General features: G+C 39.6%; 1 protein-coding gene across 3 annotated transcripts in view; it reads right to left on the bottom strand.

The window, feature by feature from the left end:
• Positions 1 to 27,504, bottom strand: part of CPQ (carboxypeptidase Q) — a 624,464-nt gene that overhangs the window by 54,309 nt on the left and 542,651 nt on the right. The window contains exon 8 of one of the 3 annotated variants that reach the window (XM_020968914.2): positions 20,521 to 20,628. The exons of the other annotated variants lie outside the window; for them this stretch is intronic. Coding sequence (XP_020824573.1) covers positions 20,597 to 20,628 — 32 coding nt within the window. The 3' untranslated portion in view covers positions 20,521 to 20,596. Of the gene's footprint in view, positions 1 to 20,520; positions 20,629 to 27,504 lie in introns of those variants that run through there. 3 annotated transcript variants of the gene reach the window in all.

Below are 27,504 nucleotides of genomic sequence, written 5' to 3'. Positions count from 1 at the left end.
CAGAGTAGAAGGAAGAAGGTAATAGAGTCTGGGAAAACTATTAGCCACAACAGCATTTAGATCTCAATTACTCTAATTTTTACCATTGAAACTAATGAAGCTATTCAGCAATAGTAGCATAATTAATCATTCTTAATGCAGCTACACACTTTGGTTCTGAAAAGGAAAAATCCAGGTGGTATACAGACTAATACTGGTGACAGACCCCTGAATGGTCTGCTTTGGGACTTGCATGAAATATATAGAACCAAACAGTGTGTGTTAAATGAAATCAATGAGCCCTTTAGATTTCCCCAACCAAAGGGTAACCTTGAACATAGATAATTAAATGCGTTACACAGGAAGCACATAACCATCTGTAAAAGCAAATTCTAACAATCAAAGAAGAAAAAAATATCCAATGTTAAGTCACTACCATGTTGGCAATTAGTTTAGACAATATGACCTGTACCTCTATGAGGTAATCTTTACAGTGCTCATCATCATCATTCCTGGCTTAGCTCTGTTTGCTTTGTTTCCTATGTAAAATGCTTCATCGGGGTTTTGAGATGAATGCATTTTTACACTATCTTTTGTTTTTACATCACCTAGGTTTTCCCTTGCATCCCTTTCCCTTCCCAACTTCCCAAGAATCAACTCTTATAAAAAAATTTTTAAAGAAAGAAAAAGAGGAAGAAGAGGAAAAAAAATCAGTAAAACCCACATGCACACTGAGAAACCTGATGTGAAGTAGAGTGATTCACATTTTTGATCCCTGACCTCTGCAAAGAAGAAGAGGGAGGTGTCTTCTCATATCTCTTCTCTGGAGCCACCTTTGTTTTTTTACGATTTCATAACACTGTATCTACCATTTTGTGGTCATTCTTTCCATTTACATTGCTGTAGTTGCACGTCTTGTTCTCCTGGCTCAGATTACTCCACTTGGTATCAGTTCATATAAACATCTTCGGTATTTATCGTGGTCTCTTGCAGCAAAGCACATTACATTATTGCTCCTCAGTCAGATTGGTCACTCCCCAATCTTTGACCATCTCTTTTGTTTCTAGTTCTTTGATATTACAAAAAAAAATGCTAGCATAAATATTTTGGTGAATATTGAGCCTTTCTTTTGACCCATAACCTTCTTGGGTAATACACCTAGCAGTGTAATTTCTGGGTCAAAGAGTATGCACATTTTAGTCACTTTTATTCACATAATTCCATATTGTTTTCCAGAATGGTTATGCCAATCCACAGTTTCAATAATGAATTAATTGTTAAGAAAAAAAGGGACATATTTCCCCTTTGGGAATTTATGTTCTAAAGAAGGTGATCAGACCTTTTCCTTTCTTTCTCAGTAATGATAGTTAAAAATAATTATTATTATCATTATAATAATGATAGCTAGCATTTATAGGGTGCTGTAAAGTTTGCAAAGTGTTTTACAAACATTACTTCATTTTATTTTCACAACAACCCTGGGAGGTAGACAATATTATTATTTTCATTTTACAGATGAGGAAACTGAGGCAGATAGGTTAAGTGATTTATTTGCCTATGGTCTCAAAGTTAGCAAGTTTCTGAGGCCAGATTTGAACTCCAGGTCCAGCACTCTATCTGCTGTACTACCTACAGAGTTGTATGCAGGAATGATGCCAGGGTTCCAGAAAAATTATGGGGCAATTATATTTTGGTTGTAGGGGAGGAACCCATCTCTTTTCTTTTATATCAATGCCATTAGCATCCTGAGTTATCGGTAATGTCTAATAATCTAATACCTAATAGCTCAAGAAATCAACTCTACTACAGAGAGCACAACTCAGATGGGCTGGCCATGTTGTTTAAATGACAAACATAACGCTTGCCTAAAAGACTATTTTACAGAGAACTCATGCAAGGAAGATGCTCACATGGTGGTCAGAAGAAGCAATACAAGGACACTCTCAAGTTCTCTCTGAAGAACTTTGGAATCGATTTGTGATATGGAAGATGCTAGCAAAGGACCAGCTGGCATGGTAGGCCCAATGTCAAAGAAGGTGCTGCGCCCTATGGGCAAAGCAGAACTGCAGTAGCTCAAAAGAAATGTGAGATGTGCAAATTTAGAGACATCTCTACTCCAAATGTTCATAGGAACTATTTGTGCCCCAATCTGTGGTAGAGCCTTGACAGGTCATATTGGTCTGATCAGTCACAGCTGAACACACTGGAAATTGACTCTAACATAGTGATGCCATTTTGGTCCTCTTCGAGAACCAAGGACAGCCACCAACCAACCTAATAATCTAATCACAATGTAATAAAATAATAACAGCTAAAGTTTATAGAGTGCCTTATGGTTTGAAAAGTACTTTATGCATTTTATCTAATTTGACAATTTTAATTATTATGCCATCGCTGACTTGTAACCTCATGCCAACTGATAGCCTGGTTAGACAATATTGGGAGATTCTAGATACATGTTTTTCTTTCTCCCCCACTCTGCTGATATAACATAAGAAGAAGAGGCTAGGCAGAAGTCTGAGGGAACAAGGTAATGAGCATTTATTAAGCATTTACCATGTGCTACAAATACAGACAAAAAGAAGGATGCTCTTTGCCATTATGTGATTTACATAATAATACATGAGAGGTAGATGAAAGCCAGGGTGGGTAAGAAGAGGAGTTGTTGAAGTTACCCAGTGTGGGGACAGTGTTAAGGCTGGAAAGTCAGAAGCCACAGCTGGGAGAGGGGAATGAAGGTTGGCCAGCGTTTTCTCAAAATGGAAGCACCAGGAAGAACTCACCAGTGAAGGAAGGGGGTTTACACGGCAGAAGATGAAAAATATCTCTTGCTCCAAAAGCACAATTCTCAGCTACAGCTAGAGTTTAGTGTCTCTTGTGTTAACAACTAAGTAATAAGAATAAGGAGAGAACTTCAGCAGGGGCCTGGACATCACATATTAACAACAACAACAATAAAAACTAGTATTTAGGGGCAACTAGGTGGCATAGTGGATAGAGCACCAGCCCTGGATTCGGGAGGACCTGGAGTACAAAACCAGCCTCAGACACATAACACTTACTAGCTGTGTGACCCTGGGCAAGTCACTTAACCCCCATTGGCCAACCAAAAAAAAACCCCTAAAAAAACCAACTAATATTTATATGGCACCTACTATGCACCAGGCACTGTGCTAAGTGATTAACAAATATCTCATTTGATACTCACTAAAACCCTGGGAGGTATGTGCTATTATTATCCCCCACTTTATAGTTGAAGAAACTGAGGCTAAGTGACTTGCCCAAGGTCACATGGCTAGTAAGAATCTAAGGGAGATTTGTACATAGGACTTCCTAACTCCACGTCTGGTGTTCTATCCATTCCACTACCTACCTGCCTCAAAATGGGAGTTTCCGCAAATGTTTCAGGGATGCTATGGCTCTGATGTATAACACACAATAATCACAACTCAAAATCATTTGATAACAATGTTTTTAACTCAATTCAACAAACATTTATTGCACAACTACTATGTGGCAGGCATCACTGTAGGGATGCAGGATACAAAGACAAAGTAAAATAATCTTCAGCTGAAAGAGTTTGCATTTTCTTCCAGACTTCCCTGTTGTTGTTGCTTGTTCTTTTTCACTCTTCTTCCAAAGGCATTAATATCTTTCCAGTCTCCCAGGTTCATAACTTTGGCATTATCCCAGACTTCTCACTCCTCCTCACTCCACATATTCAATAGCCGCCAAGTCTTGCTGTTTCTACCTCCACAGCATCTCTGGCATCTGACCCTTTCCATTCACTCACACAGATACCAACTGAGTCTGGGCCCACCTCTTCTAGACTACCACAGCAGCTTCCTAATTGGTCTCCCTTCCTCAAATCTCTCACCACTCCAGTCCATCCTACACACTGCTGCCAAAGTAATTTTCCTTAATCAGAGATCTGACCATGTGACTCCTTCAACATCAGTGGCTTCCTATTGCCTCTAAGATAAAATTTAAACTCCTCCGTTCAGCATTTAAAGTCCTTCACAACTTGGCCCCAACCTATCTTTCTTACAGGAAATTATTCCTCCTTCCACGCTGATTCATTCAAACTAGCCTTCTCTCTGTTCCTCACACCTGATGCTTCATTCTCTGTCTCTGTCCCTTTGTACTGGCTGTTCTGCCTGCCTGGAATGAATTCTTCCCCTACCTCCACCTCAAAGAATCCCTTTCTTCCTTAAAGACACAATTCAAGTACCTGATTCCTCCAATTGCTAATGCCCTCTGTGCCAAGCCACCTCATATTTAACTATTTTATTTATATTTGTATTCATTCGCTTTATATTAATGCTGTATATATTTATATGTATATATATACATGTATATACTTGTATATATGTGGATATATATACATAGACATGTATATACTTGTATATATATTTATATGTTGTAAGTTTCTTGACAGTAAGGATTATATATTTGTATTTACCTCCCTTCTACAAGAATCTGGAACATAGTAATGCCCAGTTAATGAATGCTTATTGATTCCTTGGCAAACAAAATACTTATACATGTGTAGATGCCTACATATATATTATACAAATATTTAATTTGGGAGGTACATGGGAGGGGGACCCATGATTTAATGATAACTGGTGAAGGAACTCCTATGAATGCAGTCTGGCAATTTTTTGTCCCTGAGAGATTAAGAGAACTGCCCAGGATCACATATCCAGTATGTGTTAGAAGCTGGTAGGTTCAGATCAAACTCAGTTCTTCTTGATTCCAAAGTCAACTCTCCATCTATTATGCTATGCTACCATTCATATAAAAGATATACTGAGCAAATTTTAGGGTGGGGTGAAAACACTAAAAATGGACGAAATATGGAAGGACCTCCTGGAGGAGGTGGTGCCTGAGATGTGCTTGGAAAGAAAGTAGGGTTCTACAATGAAGAAACAAGGAGGGAAAGCATTTCAGACACAGATAGCAAGCACAAAGGCAGGAGATGATCAGGTATGTAGGGTGAATAGCGAATAGGTCAGTCTAGCAGAAACATGGAGATGATGATGATGATGATGAAGATGGTGGTGGTGGTGATGGTGATGATGGTGATGGTGATGATGGTGGTGGTGGTGGTGATGATGATGATCATGATGATGGTGATGGTGATGACGGTGGTGACAGTGATGGTGATGATGGTGGTGATGATGATGACAGCAACTAGCACTTATATAGCACTTCAAGGTCTACAAAGCATTTTAAAAACATCTCATTTGATTCTCACAACAAATCTGGGGAGGTAGTTGCCATTTTTTCCCATTTCACAGATGAGAAGACTGAGGCAGAGATCAACAGACTTGCCCAATGTCACATAGTAAATGTCAGGATTTCCTGACTCCAAGTCCAGTGCTCTATCCATACCATGCAGCTGCCTGTAGTATTTGAGGGAAAGTACTATGAAAAGAATTTGGAGAAATTCATTGGGATAAGATTGTGAATGGATTTAAATGCCAACAAAGGAGTATATATTTTAACATATAGACATTAAGTAGTCATTCTTGAATACTTCTGACATGGTCAGAACTGTGCTTCAGGTAAATCAGTTTTGTAGCTGTAAGGTGATAGACTGGAGAAAGGAGAGCCCAATAAGGAATCTACTTCCATAATTCAGAAGGAAGGTGATAAAGGGTTGAACTAGAAAGTGGTCCATTTGAGTGGAGAGAAGGGGACAGATAACAAGAGATGTTGTAATCAATGACTTAGCAATTGATTAGATATGAAGTGGGTGGGTGAGGGAGAGCAAAGTCAAGGGTGATAGTGAGATATTGAACCTAAATGACTAGAAAAATAGTGCTGCTCTCTACAGAAGTGGACAAGTTAGGGAGAAAGGTGTATTTGAGACTGGGATAATAAGTTATGCTTTGGACACGTTTTGTTTGCTGCATCTGTGGGACATTCAGGTGGAGAAATACAGCAGGAAGCTAGTTGTTGGTGCTCCCTTATAGCTAAGGAGAGAGATGAGGTCTTGATGTGTAGATTTTGGAATAATCTGTGAAGAAACTGAACTCATGAAAGCTTATGAGATTTCCATGAGAAAGTGAAGAAAGAAAAGAACCCAAGTCAGATCACTGTGGTGATCTCACCTCACATGAGGGTACAATATAGATGATGATGCTGATCCAGCAAAGAGGAATTATAAAGACAGCTCAGAAAGTCAAAAGGTGAGTTCAGTCATGACAACTTAGGGAGAAGAGAGTTTCTAGGAGGAAAAAGAGGTAGTCAGTGTCAAAGGGCACAGAGAGGTCAAAAAGGATGAGAAAGCCTACTGGATTTAGTAATTATAAGATATTTGATAATTTTGGGGAGACCAGTTTTAGTTGAGTGATGGGATTAGGAGCCATATTACAAGAGATTGAGAAATAAATAAAAGGTGAGCAAACGGAGATAATGAATATAGACAGTTTTTCTCATGGGTTTGGCAGTAAAGGAAGGAGAGATATAGGCCAAGAGATGGCAGGATCAAGAGAAAGTTTTGTGTAAGGATGTGGACTATCTGGTCATGTAAATAGGTAGCAGACAAGGAACTAATGGAAAAAGGAGAAACTGAAGATCATAAACATTAAGTGGATGATAAACAGAGCAAGTTCATGGAAGAAACAAAAGAGAATGATCAAAGGTACAGGTAGAAGACTTGGCCCCAGAAAGAAGAAAGACAATCTCTTTCTCAGAGGATGGAGGAAAGGGTAATCTCTTTTTAATTTTTTTTTAGGCAATTGGGGTTAAGTGACTTGCCCAGGGTCACACAGCTAGTAAGTGTCAAGTGCTTGGTCTGAGGCTGGATTTGAACTCAGCTCCTCCTGACTTCAGGGCAGGTGCTCTATCCACTGTGCCACCTAGCTGCCCCAGAGTGAGGATGATCTTGAAAGAAACTGAGATACAGAACTAGGGACAATGAACTCCTGAAAGAGATAGCTTCCATTTTATTGGCAAAGTATGATGTGAGATCTCTTGCTTACACAGAAGTATGAGGGAGCAGTGTAGGTGGCTTGAAGAAAGAAGAGAAGGTTTGGAACAGGTATGATGGGATATGATAGGGAGTTACAGAGAGAAGGGCAAAATAATTCTTGTGCAGGATTGAGAGCTCAGGAGAGATCAGATAACTAAGATGTGAAGCGCACCCAATCAGCACAGCTATATGATTTTATCTAATAGTGTTACTCCATGAGTAGGAACAGAGGAGACAGATGGGGAAATCATGTCGGGCTTAGGTTTGGGAAGGAAAATGGACAGGGATTCCAGGGTAGAGGACAGTGAAAAATTAAACTGGTTAGCAATAATGTCAAGATTTCAAAGGGAGCAAAGTAAGGACAGAGCAGAGAGTTATGGAGTGATAGGAGACTTTAATGAGGGTAAAGAATAGGTTTAGGAAGGGAAAGGCACAGGAGAAGGAGGACACAATTGCCTAGAGGAACTTCTGAGTTTTAATAACAATAAATTAAACTTCAAATTATAAGTATCAAAAATGCATTATAATTCATAAGAAGTTAAATGCCACTAGGAATCTCTTAATGTATGACATGATATAAGAAGTAAGTGGTTCCAAATACATTCTTTTTTCTTGTTTTTTGCTTTAATTGGGTACTGAGAAATAGGCATCTATCTTTACTCAAGTATTAGATGTGAAGAGGAAATATCAGAGCTGGCAACAACCATTTGAGAAAGAAACTTTCAAACGAAGCTTTCAGAATTCACATCTAGAAATCCCAGCTGATGTCAGTTCTCAGATGTAATGACAGCATTTTGCATTTGTGATTCTGAGGATTAGGGTAAGGGTAATGAATGCACAAAGTTGGCTAATTTAGCTTAACTTCAGTCCCCAAAATTGATGCCACTGGATTCCTAATGGGAAAGCATTTTGATTTTAAATTCTGGTTTGGATCTCTTCATTTACTATTCAAGAAGCAATGTCAATTAACATTTTTTAAATCCTCAAAAGATTGCTTAACAGAAGCAATAGAGCAGTACTGTGGTTAAAGATTTTCCAAGGCAATATTGCTTGTTATTCAAAGGTGAAGAATCCACTTAAGCATCAGATATCATCAATATGATGTGGTCTGGACATATGAGACTTGGGGACAAGATAAGTTCCTTATTTCCATTAGGGATTCTACAGGACAATTCCTTTCCTTCTGTCCCATGTAATTTACAGCTATTATCATAGACATTAGACATGGAAAAAGACTTGGCAGGACACCTAATTCCCTGGCCCTTTGTACAAAACTATCTCTGTTGAATATTCATGAGAGCATTAGTTAGCAGGACTCTCTAAATATAAGTGTAATGCAGTAGTCATCATTTGGTACCACAGTGTGGGCAAACAGCATCAAAAGTAATAAAACAAGGATAAGTAGGGGGATGATAATAATAATAATAATAACAGTAATAGTAATGATATATAGATGGGGTAGATAGGTGGCACAGTGGATAGAGCACCAGACCTGGAATCAGGAAAACTCCTTTTCCTGAGTTCAAATCTGGCCTCAGACACTTACTAGCTGTGTGATCCTGGGCAAGTCACTTAACCCTGTTTGCCTCAGTTTCCCCATCTGTAAAATGATCTAGAGAAGTAAATGGCAAACCACTCCAGTATCTCTGCCAAGAAAACCTCAAGTGGGATCATGAACAGTCAGACACAACTGAAAAACTAAACCACAACAATGTTACAGATACACAGTGGAAGGAATAAAAAACCAAGTGGAAATAGTATAAGGTTCATATCATCCTCGTCAAGATACACAGTGGAAGGAATAAAAAACCAAGTGGAAATAGTATAAGGTTCATATCATCCTCGTCATTCTGTCTGGACACAGATGTTTTCAGTGAACCTACGATAGATGAACTCACACTCTGCCCTTTTTATTTCACCAGAAAAGATAAATAATTTTATTCACCTTCATAAGAGTCTGCAGAATATTTAATCTGGGAGAATAGTAGCAGGATAGGGATTTGTTCCAGAACTGTTTTCTATCTAAAAACTTCTTTTGAAAAAGATAAGAATGAGCTAAAAATAGCTGAGACGGGGAAAGGCAGCACGGAGTAGTGACTGGAGAGCTGGTTTCACAGTTAATGGCACCCAGGTGCAGGTCCTGACTCTGTCACATATGGCTGCGAGACACTGGGCAAATCACTTCACCTAATTAGTGCCCCAGACAGCTTTCTAAGACTAAGTTGCAGGGTCTGGAGGTAGCTTGGTGACACAATGGATAGCGCGCTGGATCCAGACCCAGGAGGTCCTCAGTTCAAATCCAGCCTCAGACACTTACTAGCTATGTAATCCTGAGCAAGTCGCTTAACCTCTTTCTGCCTCAGTTTCCTCAACTGTGAAATGGGGTTAATCACATCGCCTAACAGTACCTTTCCCATAGGGTTATTGTGAAAATCAAATGAAATATTTGTAAAGCATTTAACCCGGTGCCTGACACCTAGTAGGCTATACTTCCTTTTAGGTACCAATCTGCATTAATAGAGGTAGTTTCCTCTTTGGGAGTTTCCTTATACCAATGAAATTAGATGTTTGTCAAAAACAACTGAGCACACATTTTAATAGCACTTCAAAACTGACAAAACATTTTCTTCAAAACGTGAGCTAGGTAGTGTAAATGTTTTTCATCCACATTTTACAGCTAGGGAAGCTGAAACACAAAGAAATTGAGAGGCTTGCCCAAGGTTACATGGCTGCTAAGTGGCAGAGCCAGAGCTCAGACCTAGGTCTCTCTGTGGGCAGATCATCTTCTGGGCAGGCCCAATGATGAGTTGAATGATGTGACAATTTTAGATTTACCAGGGTACCTTAAGAGTACTCTTCTGTTGCTTGTGCCATCAGCCCCAAGGGCTCCAGAGATTTCCTGACAATCATTTCTTCCATTTTTAATAAAATGTCAAAGTAGCCACACGCCAGGTATGGCATGTTGATCGAAAAATCAAAACGATGAGATTTTAAAAGCAGATTTAATGAACGCTGACAGCGTTATTCTTAATGAATATAAAAAAATTCATCCAGCATTTCACTTGGAATCTAAGCGCATTTTACTTGGCAGCAGGACACTGGAAAAGACCACCAGACTCCAGAAGGTATGGTGTTCCCATAGGTGTTGGTAGCAGTGCTCCAGAAACAGAAATGACTTATGTAGCATCTGCATCAGGAGAAACTAGACCCCAGAAGCAGCTGCTGCTGCTATCTGTCCTTCGCTCTTGAAGACCAGTGACATTATGGGGGATGTCCTGACTCGCACATGAATTGGATCTGAGGCAGAGAGAGCTGCTCAAAGTCATCAGCCTCACTCTCTCCTCCAGAGCTGTTGGAGACTGGTGGCAAGACAAAAGTCAGAACAATCAACAATGGTCCTGCCAGAAGCAGCTGGTGGCCCAGTCGATGGAATGCTGGGCCTCAAGTCAGGGTTCGATTTGGCCTCAGACATGGTAAAGCTCTATGATTCTGGGCAAGTCAGTTGGCTCTGTTCACCTCAGTTTCCCCATCTACAAAATGGGGATAATAATAGTACCTACTTTGCAGGGCTGTTTCAAGGACGAAATGAGATATTTGTAAAAAAGTACTTACAGAGCACCTTGCACTTAGGCACTATCTAAATGCTCATTCCTTTTCTTCTTTCCTCTCCCTCAAGAAAGGCAGAAACATTGGAGTCAGAAGATCTGGATGGGGATCCTGACTTTGCCACTTACAAGCCATGGGACAAGTAATTTAATCCCTCTGAGCCTCAGTTTCCTCATTTGTAAGATGGTGATAATTTATTCAGAGCCTTGAGCTGTAATGTTTGCACCTGGAGCAAGTGTGAGAAGGTAGGAGGCTCACTTGTGCTGTGGCTGTTCGGAGGAAGACACATGCCTCAGGATACCATATACAGCTTTGCCACCCCTGAAGAAATGGTTGCTGCTAGGGAAATGAGATAGAATGGGGTGTGGGTGCAAGTACTGAGAAAAAACAAAACAAAACATGAGCCAGAATAAGGCAGTCATGGGGTCATATGGGGAGGAGCTCATCTATAGTGTGGCAATTAGCAGAAAGAAGTTTTCTCAGGAATGGGCCTGTCTGCACTCTAAATTTCTGAGCAAATCCCCAAATGTCCCATCTTAGTTATTGATTCAATGATACTTATAGTCCCCAACTCATAGGACTATTGTGAGGAAAGATCATTTTACACACTATAAAGTATCACATATGTGTGAATTATGATTTTTTTTGGTGAGGCAATCTGGGTTAAGTGACTTGCCCAGGGTCACACAGCTGGAATTATGATTATTTCTTAAAATGACAATGGAATTTAGTACATTTAAACTGTCTACAAAAGCACATAGCGAAGGGAAGGCCTGGAATTTTTTGAGTTTTTAGAATTTGGGGGCTAAATCTCTAACACCTGCTCAGGTGGGGAGCCTGTGGCCTCGAGGCCACACATGGCCTTCTAGGTCCTTGGGTGCGGCCTTTCGACTGAGTCCAAGTTTTACAGAACAAATCCTTTTATTAAGGGGATTTGTTCATGAAGTTTGGATTCAGTTAAAGGGCCGCACTTGAGGACCTAGAGGGCCACATGTGGCCTCAAGGCCGCAGGTTCCCAACCCCTGGTCCAGAGGATAGCTGACTACTTTTCTCTCCCAGGGATGTGGAGAGGTTGAGGGTGCTAAGATCAGCAACCACTGAGTGTTGCTGGCAGTTCTCAGTATTGCTTCTTACATGCTCCCACTGGTGTGCTTCTCATTGCTTATCAGCCAGTCTTAATTAGAAAGGCTATTTACTAAGCAAGTATAGCAAGGAAAGTTATTAGAGAAACAGTTCCCCAAACCAGGGTCACACTGTCCCCTTGCACATACAAGATCTCTGAGAAGAGTGGGCTCATATCTTCTGAGCACTTATCAAGTGGGAAATAGAAGAACGTATAGAATAATTTTGTATACATACATATGCACACATGTACATACATATACACTCATGCCACACATATATGTGTGTATATACATACATACAAACCCATTTGTGTCTTATGACAGCCATCTCTAGGGCAGAAGGGAAGGAAAAATGAAAGGAAGAAAAAAATTTACATGATAACTTTACTATATATTTAAAAGGAATAGCAAGTTGTAAATAACAGATTTGCAGTTTCATGAGCAATCATCTTTTTTATTATACTATGTTCTGGAAATGCTTGGTTTATTCCATTTATTAAAAATAAATGTGAAATTTTTCTTAATTAAAAAAAAGAGAATAGCCTCAAATTTAGAGAGTAAATGTATCCAAAGAGTAAATTAACAGTTTCTGATTATTTGAAGCCCTTTTCTTCTTTCATGGGATCTTCATGAAGTTCCCATTAGGTACAGATGAGGGCTGAGGGTTAGTGCCCATGTAGAGTCCTGAAGATGCCTTTCCTCAATATGTCTAATTTATTCTCTGTGTATCCCCCACTTCTTGATGTATATGTTGCCACGAGCCATTTACTACCCCTGTAAATTTGCTATGATGATTCCTGTGCCTATAGGAACTCCAGGTCTTCTGATCTTTTGAAGTTCACACTATTATCACCTAGTAATTTGGGGAGGGAGAGAAACTTACTGCCCCTTCCCAGGGCAATCCCCTTTCAGGAGTCCTTCACCAGTGTATTCAACCAAGCTGGAGTGTGTGTCATCCTGAACTGTCCTATACATAGGCCTAGGGTGTGTCTGATTCTTTTATCCAATCACTGGATATTTCCAATGTGATATTATTTGCTTTTATCTAATGACCCCAAACTTCTACAAACCTTTAAAATTGATTATGGACTTATTCATATGTAGTTTACTTTTGATGAATTCAATCTATTAGATTAATTTAGATAACTCATGAAGATCACTTATGCCCCAAACATTTGTGCAATGTTATTCTGGTTGAGTGTGCCATAATTGATTATGGTAACCCTGAACTCCAGATGCTTATTTTCAGTAGATAAGGATTTTTTAGGGGCAAAGTCCAATTATTTTGCAAGTAAAACTGCACAGTTCTAAATGTAATCACAACTTCAAAATCTTTCTAACCTACTAAACAGCACAGCTAGCTTTTTCAAGTGCCAAGCAATTAAAACTGCTCTGTTAGCATACTCCTTGGGTTTAATAGCTCCAAAGCTATGCAAAAATTGATGTGGGTGGGGAAGCATACTTCTGCATCTCCTTCCCCTCCAGCACGATGAGGTGAGCCCTCAGTGGCTCAGAAGACTAATAATTCAACAGCCTGACTTTTGCTGAATTCCTAAGGTTGCTCAAGATGTTTCTTTTTAGCAAACACTGAAGAATCTGCACTTCACTTACCACACAGTGGCATCAATCCATTGAAATATTCAGGATACTTAAGTATTATAGCACCTGACTCTCTAAAATGAAGCAACATCATTAACCACCAAGAATGAAACCATCATTGGCTCCAGGCTCCATCTTCATCACAATCCTTTCCATTACCTGAAGTGTAGTTTTCTCTGCCCTTCTCCATCAATTATACTTCAGATTGTTATTCAGAGGTCCTCACATTTCGGGATTTCCAAATATCTAGGAGTTTATGATCAGACCAACACATTATCTAGTGATCTGACTTAATGTAGACACAGCCTCACTTCCTCCATGAGTAGCTATTTCCTTAGCAAAGTGGCTTACATTTATCTCCCCATTTAGGTCATGAAGAGTGAACGATACAGTGTTTATGAAAAAGATGATACACCTTTCAGTGGTTTGAAGTACTTTGAGGGAAGAGGCAACATATTTTCTTCAATATCTGACCCTATCTCTCTCTCCAGACTGAAGTAACACCATATGGAAAACTAGTGGTTTAACATCCAGTAGAGAAAACAATTTAACATCAGGTTGTTAAAAAAATAAAAATAAAATGGGCAAAACCCTAAAGAACCCAAGAAACAAGCTATCAGGAAAAAAATGAATTAAAAAAGGAAACCAGACCCACAGAAAGAAGCTTTGTGTATGAGTAAAACGCAACAGACTCTTTATTCGTTTTCTAGCATAAGCTGACTCTCCTTTGGTACATACAAAAATTAATAAGGGTGAGAGAAGGCAAAAAAATGTTCCTTTATAAGGCATATAAACACATTCTTGGGCAAAATTAAACTCTTTGGTTCCAGGACAGTAAAAAGCACATGCTTTGTACAAAGTCCCTGAGGGTTCGTCAAACAGAGGCACAGAGAAGCATATGCCATGGAGTGATTGGCACTGACTGCTCCTCTGTAATCTTCAACAGATGTGGCATGCCAATTGATGGGGAAAAGCAGCTTCTCGTTAGCACTCATTGCTTTCTGGTGATGGATACGATCAAGGTCTTTGATAAATACAGTACTGATGGCCAAAGCACACTGTTTAATCGTGCTAGGCTGCCTGATTCATCTTTTGATTAAGTTTATCAAGAGATCCAACAACTGAGAAACAGAAAGAAAAAAAAAAGTTTCCCCCCCTGGGGCTTCCAAGAAGAAAATGGGAAAAGGAATTGAAACAGAGAAGTATTCTAGCATGGGATAGATGTTACTAGGAGCTACATAAATTATATAACAGATGAAAGTAAGTGAAGTCCCATCAGTAGAAGAGGAAATGAAATTGGCACTAGGGTCAGATGTGGGGGGGGGGGAAAGCTTATTTCTTCAACCTCAGGATACTCTAATAATCCAAACATTCCCCTTTTTAGAGATGTTGACTTGTCAGTCTTCGGCTACTTTTATACCCAGTGCTGAACATTCCATTCCAGTGTGATAGATGTTATTTCCTGATTCTTACCTAATAGTGATCCCCCACATTTGTCTTTATTGCATAAACTGCTTTACATCTTACTGGATCTTCACACCAGTCCTATGTGGTAATAAATAGGGTGGATATTTTTATTCCCAGGTTACAGATGATAGAAACAAACCCATCGAGGTGGGACAATTTATCCAAGGCCACACATCTGATAAGCCAAAGAGACAAGATCACAATGCCTTCTAACTGTGCCCAGGGTTCACTGCACTACTTCACTCTCCCTCCCACATATGAAGATACTGAGGTCAGCCTTATCCATTTTGTAGGTGGCAGGGAAGTGATATTGGATCAGTTTGGAGTCAGGATCCAAAGAATCTTGACCTGCTGGAATAATGATGTGAATCTAATAAGATAAAATTTAATAGGAATAAATGCAAAAGTCTATATTCAAGTTCAAAAATTCAATTTTACAAATACAGGATGGGGAAAGTATAAATAGGGAGGAGTATGGAAGGAAAAAAGAATTTATTAATCACCTACTATATGCCAGGATAGTATTAGCAGCTAGGTGGCACAGTGGATAGATTGCTGAGCCTGGTATCAGGAAGACTCATCTTTGTTAAGTTCAAATCCAGTCGCAGACTTACTACCTGTGTGACCCTGAGAAAGTTACTTGATGCTGTTTGCCTCAGTTTCCTCATCTGTAAAATAAGCTGGAAAAGGAAATGGTAAATCATTCAAGTATCTTTGCCAAGAAAACCCCAAATAAGGTCAGGAAGAATTGGACACAACTGAAATGACTGAGCAACAAAAACTATATGCCAGGCACTGTGTTAAATAACAATACTAATAATAAATAATATTAATAATATATTATATAACACATATATTATGCTTACTATATGCCAGGCACTATACTAAGTGCTTTAAAATTATTATTTCATTTGATTGTCACAACAACCCCAGGAGGTCAATGTTATTATTATTTTCCCTATTTTACAGTTGAGGAAACTGAGCCAGACAGTGGTTAAGTGACTTATGCAAAGTTACACAATTAGTAATTGTCTGAGGCTGGATTTGAATTTAGGTCTTCCTGACTCCAGACCCATATCTCTATCTCTGAGCCACTGTGTAACTTCTGAAGAGCTTCAAGTTTAATATAAATCAACAGAGCATTATATCAACCCCCCAAAACAATACTGTCTAGAGTGTATTAAGACAAACTTAGTGTCCAGAAAAAGGTAGGGGATCATTCCACTGGACCTTGCCCTAATCACATTACAACCAGAACCTAGAATATGGGTTTCTTTTCTAAGATGCAATTGAGGTTAAGTGACTTGCCCAGGGTCACACAGCTAGTAAATGTTGTGTCTGAGGCCACATTTGAACTCAGGTCCTTCTGACACCAGGGCTGGTACTCTATCCACTGCACCAACTAGCTGCCCCAAGTGTGACATTCTAAGAAGCACACCCAGAAGAGAGTGACCAGGGTGCCAGAAGGACCACAGACCCATGCCTTAGGAAGATCTATTGAAGTAACTAGGGTTATTTCAGTTGGAAAATGCACTTCCTCCTTGCCCTGCCTCCATATCTGAGAATTCTTAGCTTCCTTGACAACACAGTTCAGGTGCCTCTACCTACAGAAAGCATTTCCTGATCTCTCATCTCGTTAGTTTTCTCCCCATTTCAAAGTTATTTTGTATATATTTTGTGTAAATCTTGGATTCTCCCACCCCTATCACTCACCCCCCAACCTCTCAGGAGAATATAACCCTCTTGTGGGCAGGAACTGATTCATGTCTGTCTTACAGTGCTTGACATATGCTAGGTGCTTAATAAATGTTGAATTGGCTGAGTGTGGAAGTTGTTGTTTAGTTGTATCCACCTCTCCATAAGCCAATGCACCATACTGTCCATGGGGATTTCTTGGCAAAGATACTGGAATGATTTGCCACTTCCTTCACCAATGGATTAAGGCAAACAGAGGTTAAGTGCCTAGCCCAAGGTCACACAGTAAGTATCTGAGGCTAGATTTGAACTCAGGTCTTTCTGACTCCAGGCTCAGCACTCTATCCACTGAGCCACCTAGCCGCCTCAAGTATAGAAGTATATACCTGTAATCCCTTCTACTAGGGGAGGCTGATGCTGTGGGATTGCTGGAGTTCTGCAATTCTGAGCTGAGGTAGGGCTAGAGTCTATGGGTGTCTGTACTAATCCCAGCACCAATATGGTGCCCCTGGGCTGCCGACGGAGAAGCTAACCTGTCCAGGCCAGAAATGAAGCATGTCAAAGCTTCCATGTTGATCACCAGTGGGAATGGGCATGTGAATGGCTGCTACATGTCACCTAGGTAAGACAGACAGTTTCAAAGTAAACCAAACTCCTCTTAATGCTAGCGCCTTCCCTCTGCTAATTACTTCATAATTATCTTGTATATAACTTGCTTTTTACATATTTGTTTGCCCCATTAGACTGTAAGCTTCGTAAGGTCAAGGACTACCTTTTGCTTCTTTTTGTATCTCTACCATTTAACAAAAGGCTTGGCACTCAGTAGGCACTTAATATTTACTGACTGACTTGAACTGCAAAGATATAAAGGCACCATGATTATTATTTACAAGTATTTGCAGGACCATCATAAGGAAGAGGGATTATTAGGTTTACTCTTTTCAGCCTCAGAGAGCAGAGTTAAGAACAACACATGGGAGCTGCAGAGAGGCAGATTTCAGTTTGATGTAAGGAAACAGCAGCTAACGATTAGTGCTATTCCAAAATGGAACGACCTACGAGAAAGAGTGGGTTTCCTCTCACTGGTAGCGCGTAAGCAGAGGCTGTGGGGTCACTTGTCAGGGATGTTACACTGGAGAGACTCGGTCAGGAACACATCAGGCTAGGTTGCCTCACTGGGCCTCTAATTCTGAGACAATGTGATTTTGTGATCCTAACAGTCTGAGAGATCTCACTGGCACCCCAGCAGCCTGTCCCTGTTTTCTCGGGCATTCTTTTCTAGGAAATGAACTTCTCTTGACTTGATTCTGTATTGCATATTGATGACTCTAGCTTTGGATTCTCCATCTGGTATCTGATCTTCAGTTGTGATTAATTCACTTGTTTGTGACTTGCTTCATCTTTGGTGGCTTCTGGTTTCTGACTATGACCTGTGTGCCCTGGCACAGATACCATCTGTGGTGTAAGGGAAAGAGGAGTCAAGAAGACCTGCATTCAAATCTTCCCTCAGCTACTTCCTAATTGTGTGATTCTTGGCAAATGACTTAATTTCCTAAGGCCTCAGAAATGAGGATAATAATAATACCTACCTCACAGAGTTGTTATGGAAATCAACTATTATTGTTGTTGTGATTATATATGCTTCATGGTTCCATTCCCTATTCTGGTTACTTGGTCTGGGTGTCTGCACTCAACTAAAAGCGTAGCTAGTATAAAGGATTTCACAACAAGATTCCAAAGTTCTGCTGCCCTCAACTAACCTAAATCTTTCTCATATTCACTTGTCCCACTCTGTTATCAGGAAGGTGTTCTGCCTGTAGCAGAGAAAAAAGGCAAGAAATGAGAAATCTGGAATTCACAATGAAACTAACATATTGATAAGTCTTGTGACTATAGGCAAGGCAAATAGCTTCTCTGACCCTTGGTTTCCTCATCTATAAAATACACATAATGCCACTTGTCCTCTCTCCCTCACTAAGCTGCTATGAGGAAGGTGATTTATGAACTTTAAAGGGTCCAAGTAATATGAGTTATAAAACATGTGATTTTATCAAGTTAAAGTTATGAATATATACACGATACATACCCTTCTTTATCTTCCCCTTGGTGTTTCTGTCACCAAATGTAATAGTTGACATTTGATTTAATAAAAAAGCATGGAAAGCACTTTTTACATAATCAATAAACATTATTTTATATGAAAAGAGGAACCTATTCTTGTCCTGCTAATATTTGACTTATTTTTTCCCTTTGCTTTCCTGATATTGCTCTCATATGATATATACCACTAATACACTGAGCTAAGTAGAAAAAGCACTGTGGTTAGAGTCACCTCTGCCATTTATTACCTGTGGGACCTTGGACAAGTCACTTAACCTCTATGGTCTCAGTTTCCTGATTTGTAAAATGAGGGATTTGGGCAAGGTACTTCACATCCCTGGGTTCAGTTTCCTCATTTATAAAATGAGATGGTGGACTAGATGTCTTTGAAGAGTTTAGCAAATGGAGTGGCTCTTTGAATTCTTTTGGGAGGAACCCCATAATACGTATTCTTAAGTGTAAACATTCTGCAAATATCTATAATACTGATACCATTTTCCTTCATTTTCTAGGAAATCTTCCATGGGTACTTGCCCTGTCTGAGCATGATGGAGAGGAGCTAGTGAGAATAAAGAGAAGCAGCATGGAATCATGGGTAGAGGGCTGGCCTTCAAACCAGAAAGACCTAAGTTAGAGTCCTGCCTCTGATATATTAGCTATGTGACCATACATAATTTCACTTCTCAGGACCCTTGATGACTTTCTAAAGCTACAAATTACAGTAAGCTGGCACTCTGTATCAGTAGGGAGAATTTTCATATTGGAAAACCACACATTTGGACTAAAAAAAGAAAAAGGAGGCACATCTTCAAAGCCTTTTCCAACTTTGAGATTCTGAGTTAAAGTGATATTTGTCATCTCACATGATCAATAGCTCAGGTATATGGTGCCTTACATTATCTTATTTGATGCTTAAAACAAGCCAGTGAGGTAGATTCTATTGTCATCCCCACCCTTGTCCCCCACTACCTTTGCAAAGGAGAAAAATATTCAGAATTGGCTCAAGGTCATGAAGCTAGCTCGTGTCTGAGGTAGGATTTGAATCCAGGTTTTCCTGACTCAAACTTTAGTGTTCTAATCATTCTACTATTTCCTTCCTAAATATGCTTTTGAGGAAGATAAACATCATCTGTGGGGGGATTATATTTGAATGAACAAAGGGACTCTGTGCTTTGGATTCAGGTGACCCTTTGATCTCTTAATTGGCTCTTAGACCTCACCCCCTTACACCAGCAAAAAATGTCTAATCAATCCCCAGATCAGACTCAATGTCAGCCATTACATATATTAAGTCAGATTTTACTAACTAAAACAACTGCTTCAGAAGCATTTCTCTCCAAAAGGAAGCAAGTGCCTTAATAATTAGTCAAAAATACGACTCAGGCTGATCTGAGCACTGGTCTTCAGTAGCAAAGCAAATAGCTTAAGTAATTTTTTCTGGACAATTGAAGTTAAAATGCAAAGTTTGCAGCAATGACCTGGGTATCTGAGATGAAAGCTTGAGGAATATCTACCTCACTAGGTTGTATATAAATGTATATAAAGTATTTTATAAATCTTAAAGCACTATATAAATGTTGACTTTTATTATTTTGGAGGAAGGAACATGGGGGTTGATGGGAAAAGGTCAAATTACCTGGAAAATTACTTTAATTTTTTACATCCTTTTACTATAAACTCAGCCAAGGAGAGATAAATTATACTTGTCTTCATGCCAAATTGTCAAGCAGTTAAGACAAATAATTAAAACCCTTTTAGGTACACAAAACATGGATGTTGTAAAGATATATCTAGTAACACTTTTCTTTTTAGAAACATTTCGACCACTAAACAATAGATAAGACTTTAAAGATCATTGTGATCTAATTTCTTTTATTTTATAGATGATGAGACTGAGGTCCAAAAAGGTTAAAAGATTTACCCAAAGCCACACAAGTGGCAGAGCCAGGATTCGAATCCACATTCTTTCACTCCAAATCCAAGGTTCTTGTCATGTTTCCACAGGTCCTAAGTGTAGATAGCAGCCAATGTCCCTATGTAGTTGTCAATAAATCTTTTTGCTACCAGTAGACCACCCTGGACATTCATTATAAGATAAATAAAAGGATGTGAAAAAATATTGCATAGTTAACTAATACAATACTAAAATAATAACTATTACATAATTAACATGGGCATTATTTTACTTCACATGAGTGTGACAGGAGAGGAAAGAATGAAAACAAAATGTATAAGTCAGTTCTGTTAACAAACATGTCCACTCACATTCCAAAGACCCACCATCACCATCGATAGATTTCATGGAACTCACTAATATTTGTTTTATTTCTTATGAGAGGACAGATGGTCAAGTCAGTAGAAAATCTAGTTCCAAAACAGCAGGACTAAAGATCTATTTTAACCTTTAAATTAAAAAAAAATTAAATTCTTTTAAACTTTGTAATCTCACTGAGCTTTTATAAAAATTATGATGAGGAAATTTTTTCACTCATAGATTGGACCAAAGATTCCCATATGGTAGGTAAACACAGAGATATGTTCCAAAGGACATTTTGGGGTGCCAATGTTGATATGAATTATCTATACTGAGAAAACCTTCCCTGTTGAAAGCAATCTCTCCCCAGTTTTCCTTTGGTAGGTTATATAGACTTTGCTCCTATCACATGCTACTTTGATCCATATTTATTTGTTTATATTTCCTCTCATCTATTAGACTTCAAACTCCTTGAGGAAAGAGACTTTGTCATTTTTTTGTTATCTTTGAATCTCCTAGCACAAAGAAGGTGCTTAATTATAGTTTGTTGAATTGAACTGTCCTTGTGCCTTGTTAGCATACAATCAGTCTTCATGGCAAAAAGTCATTATCTAGCACCAACTCACTTATCCCCAAATCCCTTGCTCTGTGTGATGTTTTCCTCACTGCTTTCATAATTCTATAATTATTAAGTAAATCAAATTGGTAAGCATATCTTAGTAAAGTATCTAAGTGAAATTGATGAAATGTCAAAACATTCTAATGCATGTTTGAATCAAAGGAGATTCAACAAGCTGTTCTATTAAGTTTAATTAGTTCCCTCATCACTGTAAATAATCAATCAATCAACAAGCATTTATCAAGCAACTACTATATGCTAGGCATTATGCTGGGTGAAAGAGATACAAAGGCAAAAATGAGAAAGTCCCTGTCCTCAACGAATTAATGTTCTATCAGAGAAAACAACATGTACACATACATAGTAAGTAGATACAAAATATAGAAACAAAATAAACAAAGGGTAAATAAAAAAATAAGGTGGTTTGAAGGAGTGGGGAAAGACTCCAGCAACTGGGGGAATCAGGAAATCAATACTGATACAAGGTGAAGAGTATATTCCTTACAAGGAAATGCCTCGTGGAAAGAATATAATCAAAAAGAGAGAACATGGACGTGACTGACTAAAACCAGTTTGTGTGACCCATTGGGAGGAAAAATATGAAAAAAAAATCCAGATAGGCTCATTTTATATATGTGCATGTGCACACATACATGTTATATACATGTATGTATGTTCACACATGAATAAAATATATATTTATATAACTAGCATTCATCTGTTGAAATGTGTGAATTCCATTAGAACCCTCCTCCAAACCATAATGCAAAGCACTGTGGGAGCATTTTCAAAACGCAAATCACAAGATAAATGAGGCACAATTAGCAAAGCACAGAAAACTAAGTTGTTTAGAAAGGAACTGCTAGTTGAAACCAAACAATATTTAAGAGATGAATTATTAACAACTATGAACATGCATTATTGCACTTTATCATAAACAACTAAAATAGGATTCAATTAATTTCATCTGGATAAACATTTAAAAAAGTGTGTCCTATATGCAGGGCATCTTGTTTGGCACTAGAGATACATCAGGCACAGCATGATGACCTTCCTCCTTGGATCTCACAAAGCATTTGCTCTTTTGTCCTAAGGCATTTATCAGGTATCATGGTGTGTTATTGTTACCATATATATTCTATGTGTCTTAACTCCCATACTAGGCTATAAGCTTGAGGAAGAGAGGAATTGCGTTTTACCTAAACTTTGCATTACCCCATACATAGTGCTATAAGTTCATTGAGGGAAAGATTATTTCTAGCTGATGGCTTGGCTTCATGGAGGACAGGGGACCTGACTGGGGAATTAAAAGTAGGGAAGGATTATCAATAGGCACATATGGGGGATGGGAATTGGGTCTTGAAAGACAGTATTCTCAGGGCAGCTAGGTGGGCGCAGTGGATAGAGCTTCGGCCTTGGAGTCAGGAGGACCTGAGTTCAAATCTGGCCTAGACACTTGACACTTACTAGCTGTGTGACCTTGGGCAAGTCATTGAACCCTGACTGCCTCACCAAAAAGAAAAAGAAATAGTATTCTGATAGTCCAAACTGGAGGTGGAAGGTCATTTTAGGCAATGGAGGACCAAGTGAAAGACATGAAAAGCGAAAGTGTAAAACACATTCATAAACATCAAGTAACTCAGCTTAGCCAGGACACGGTCTATCCGTTGTTCTTTGTTCTACCTTTTCTTTTTTTTTTCATTTTGTTACTGATTTATTTTGTTTTATCAACAATCACTTCCATGAGCTTTGAGTTTTAAATTTTCCTCCCCTCCCTTCCCAAGACAGCTGACAATCTGATATAGGCTATATACATACATTCCTATTAAACATACTTTCATATTAGTGATGTTGTAAGGAAGAATTAGAACCAATAGGAGGAACCACCAGAAAGTGGAAACAAAACTCAACAGAAGAAAAAAAATAGCAAAAAAATAGCATTCAAATGCCACAGTTCTTTCTTTGGATGTGGATAGCATTTTCCATCACGAGGCCTCTGGAGATGTCTTAGATCCTTGTATGGCTGAGAAGGGGTAAGTCTATCAATATTAGTCATCGCACAACATGGCTGTTACTATGTTTTGTCCTCCCTTTGCAAAGGACATCATCACGGGATGATGTCTTGATTTTCACATGAACTAGATTTAAGTGAGGCAGGGTTGCACAAAGCTGTCAGCCTCACTGTCTCCTCCAGAGTCATCAGAGTCCAGCGGCAAAGATAAGTGAAGACGACTGATGATGGCCTGGGATGCAGTGCATGACCTTGGGCATCTCCAATGCCTGACCAAGCTCTATTTGCTCCACAGCGCCTCCTTCAGCCACCTTCAGGACCACTGGAACAAGTTGTTCTCATCTGCCCATTCTGTTAGAAGGAAGTATTCACATGCTCGGGGTAGACACCCTCCTCACTCACTGACGAGTCTGAGGCCTGTTGGTTGCCTTCGGCCTTTTTTTAGCCCATTTGCCAAGACAATTTACCAGGATGTGGCCACTACAACTTCTTTGAGCCTTTAGTGAGAGTTTACATGGAAAGGGACCATGACTTTATCATTTCTAGGTACTCTTTCTAGCACTAATACAATGCTATGAAGTTAGTAAGCACTCAGCAAACACTGAATGACTGAGTGGCAGAATGAAGGGAGTATTATATAGCACTGGCCGTATGTCTTGATCCCCAAAGTCATGGAGGTTTGTTGTTGTCCAGTCATCCAGTTGTATGCAACTTTCTGTGACCCTGCGGACTGACTGTCCATGGGCTTTTCTTGGCAAACATACTGGAGCGGTTTGCCATTTGCTTCTCCAGTGGATTACCTTTTGTCAGCATTCTCCCCGTGACCTGTCCAACCTGAGTAACCAACTCTGAACAGCACAGCTCATACTGTCAGGGAGCTATGCAAGCCCATCCATCATGACAAGGTAATGGTTATTTGGTACCTTACTCCTATACATCAGTGAGCCCATCTGATCAGCAAAGGAATCCACTATACTCCATCTGACTCAGCCAAGCCCGTCAGATATGTGCTCACACAGAATCCCACTCTATAGAATGTTTCTCTTAAGATCGGAGCAATGGCATGGTTGCATGGCCTATACTAACTCTGTGGTATGCATATTGTACACTGGTCCCTCTACATTCTCACTGGGATGGCATGCCTGCCAGTCCACTAGGTATAAGATATAGATTCTTTACATTGGAATATCAAGGATATTATGAATTACGTGTAACACGGTTTGACTCTGGCCCCACTCTCTGGAGGACCAGATCTGTCACATTTTAACCATGCCTTCCTCCTCAGGATTCTCCAGAACCCTGAAGAACTTGGGGGGTCTCTCTTCTCTGTCACTGGCTCAAGCTCTTACTGAATGTGTTCCCCCCATTTTAGGGGTCCAGTAACTAGCACCCCAGTTCCAATTAGCTAATTAATATCAGATTAGCCTTTACAAAGGGATATTTACTTCAAAAATAATAGCAAGAATAAACATTCCCTCAAAACGTTGGTAGCATAATTTGCCCTCCCCCTTACATACCTACTTGTGGGATCCCAGGTGGGGATGGAGTAGAAAGGGGGAGTAGGTTCACAATTTACCTCAGTTCCTACATAGCATTAGCATTACCAAGTTCAAGTTCAAAGCCCCATTGAGGTACTGTATCCAGACCCATGCTCACTATGGGTATCACTGCTAGGTTAGCTGCAACATCCAACCTAGACTTTTGGACTCTCTGAATGACTCTCTGAACATTAAAGAATGAAGGAAAAGGCCACCCTAGACCCATTCTTAGGGCTTTCTGCCTTAAGGTTGGGGTGAGGGAGACAGGAAAAAGGCAGCCCTCATCTCATTACAGGGTGTTATTCACTAGTAATCCTTTACCCCCCCCCCGACATTAATGCAGCCATTGCTGTCAGCACATTTTAAAGATGCAAATATTTCTGGCAGTGGAAGAAAGACTACCTTCAACCACATGGTAAAGCAACACAGAATGTCTATATATGCTCTAGATTTCTAGTCTCTCAGAGCAGGTCTCTGGTGTCTTCCACATGGGTGACACCTTAGGTAGACTAGGTATGTATCTAACTCCCATTACAAATGTATCCTTTATTTTAGCCATAAACAACAATGGCAACTGATGATTCACTGAGGGAATAGTTCAGGTTCAAGATGATCCCATCACACCAAGGACTCATGGGACACAATAAGACTACAGGGTAAGGATGGGAACCCCAAAAGTCAAGGCATGGGACTTAACCACCTGAGTGAGAAGGAAGGAGACTGCCACCTTTTCTGCCAGCTTCCTGAAAGATCTGTTGGCATGGAAATTGTAGGAACACAGAGTCAGTTTTTTATGCTCCAGGGTTTCCTGTAATGCAGTTATGGTTGGTCTATAGTTGTAGATATACCTATGGACTACACAATGCACTCAGTGTAATTTTAAGTACACTATCTTTTAACTCGAAGAAGGATGTAACAGGCTTGCCTAGTAGAAGATTATACTTCCCAAGCTGCCTTGCCCCAGAGCATATATGTTTATTGGAAGAGAACAAAGGCCTCCTTTTCCCTGAGGGTATATGTGCATAGGACATCTGTGGATGATGGGTGGAGTCACAAGGGAGATGAAGAAGTAAGGGAGGTCTCTGCCAGTTTGTGACCATGGAGGTAGAGATCAATGAAGGAAACATAGAGATATCAGCAATCAGGTGAATGATGAATAAAACCAAGCAAGGAGCTTTACAGAGAATAGAATGAAAGAGATGGGTTGTAGACACCAGCAGAAGCAGTTTTTACACAGGAATTCCAAACCTATTAACACTGAAGGCACTAAACTCTTAACTCTATTAGAAGAAAAAAACATGCCTTCCCCATTATAGCTATAAATCTTTGGAGAAGGTATTTTCTCAAACTACTCTGGGGAAAAGGGAGATGAGATTTTACTTGTTTAGAAATGTGCTATAATATAGTTTTCTGTCACCATTCATTCATTAAAATTCATTTATATCCTGATTAAGTGTTTTACTAAAGCGTTTTTCTGGATCTATTAAGTAAATACATAGACCTGAATAAAATTTAGCAATTGCGACTTTTCTAAACGAAAGGGGGGATGAGGAAGGCATAGAGCTAAGTTACCAGTGTAAATCTCAACAATTTGAACTTGAGTCTGTGAGGGCCCTAAGCAGGTTGTACCACAGGCTAAACCACTTTGGATGCACATAGTATATCACAGAAGTTAGCCTGGGTGGTCTCAATTCTTCGAGGTAGCTACATATCACAGAAATTGTGGTAGGTAGGGTAAGTGTAGGAAAAGAACAACATAAATTAGAACTACAATTCTCATAGAAGGGCATGTTCCGTGTAGACAAATGGACTGAATTATAGCAAAATTTCATGGTGGGCATGGTAGGGTCCTGCCTAAACCAAGAGTTTGCTGCCTTCCAAGTGGCAACCTCATTACATAGTGTTGCCAAGTTTGCAGAGAAATGAGGTTGATATTGCTGCAGTTATGCAGCCTCTGAAAATGCTTGCGGGGCTGCAGGGTAGGGTGAGATTTAGGGAGTGAGAGACTTGCAGTATGGAAAGAAATACTGTTGCTGTAAGCTGCAAACCATTTGTTTTGGAGCCAGACAATACTGTCAGGTCTGCCTAAGGCTGGACCAACATGTGTGAATGATTAGGTAAACATCCAGGCAGTGAAGTGTAATCTTTTCCTGGGGATAGAAGGGACTAGATCTGAACTGGAGGCAAAGAAGCACAAACCAAGAAGCCTGGCCAGGCTGGCATCAGGTAGTCTGGGCTATGCCCAAGTTCAAGATGCTAAGGCATGCAAAAAAAACAAAAAACGCTTGGAACAAAGATATAAGACAGGATTACCAGACCTGGACCAGAAGGCAAAATGCAGAAATGGTCACATTGCTGATTGCTTCTCTGGTGCAGTATGTCCACCTTAAAGCTTAGTCTATTTGATAGCACCCATTGACATTTTCCCCTCTTCATACCAAAGTATTTTTGTGGTCAGGGGCACAGTCTACCCTAATTTCATCTAGCTTTGGACTCATGAAATTGTCCATTTGATATCATCTCAGCTTCT

This window comes from Phascolarctos cinereus, unplaced genomic scaffold (genome assembly GCF_003287225.1).
Source record: "Phascolarctos cinereus isolate Bilbo 61053 unplaced genomic scaffold, phaCin_HiC Scaffold_4;HRSCAF=312, whole genome shotgun sequence".
Taxonomy (NCBI): domain Eukaryota; kingdom Metazoa; phylum Chordata; class Mammalia; order Diprotodontia; family Phascolarctidae; genus Phascolarctos; species Phascolarctos cinereus.
This window is presented reverse-complemented; position numbering and strand designations above follow the sequence as displayed.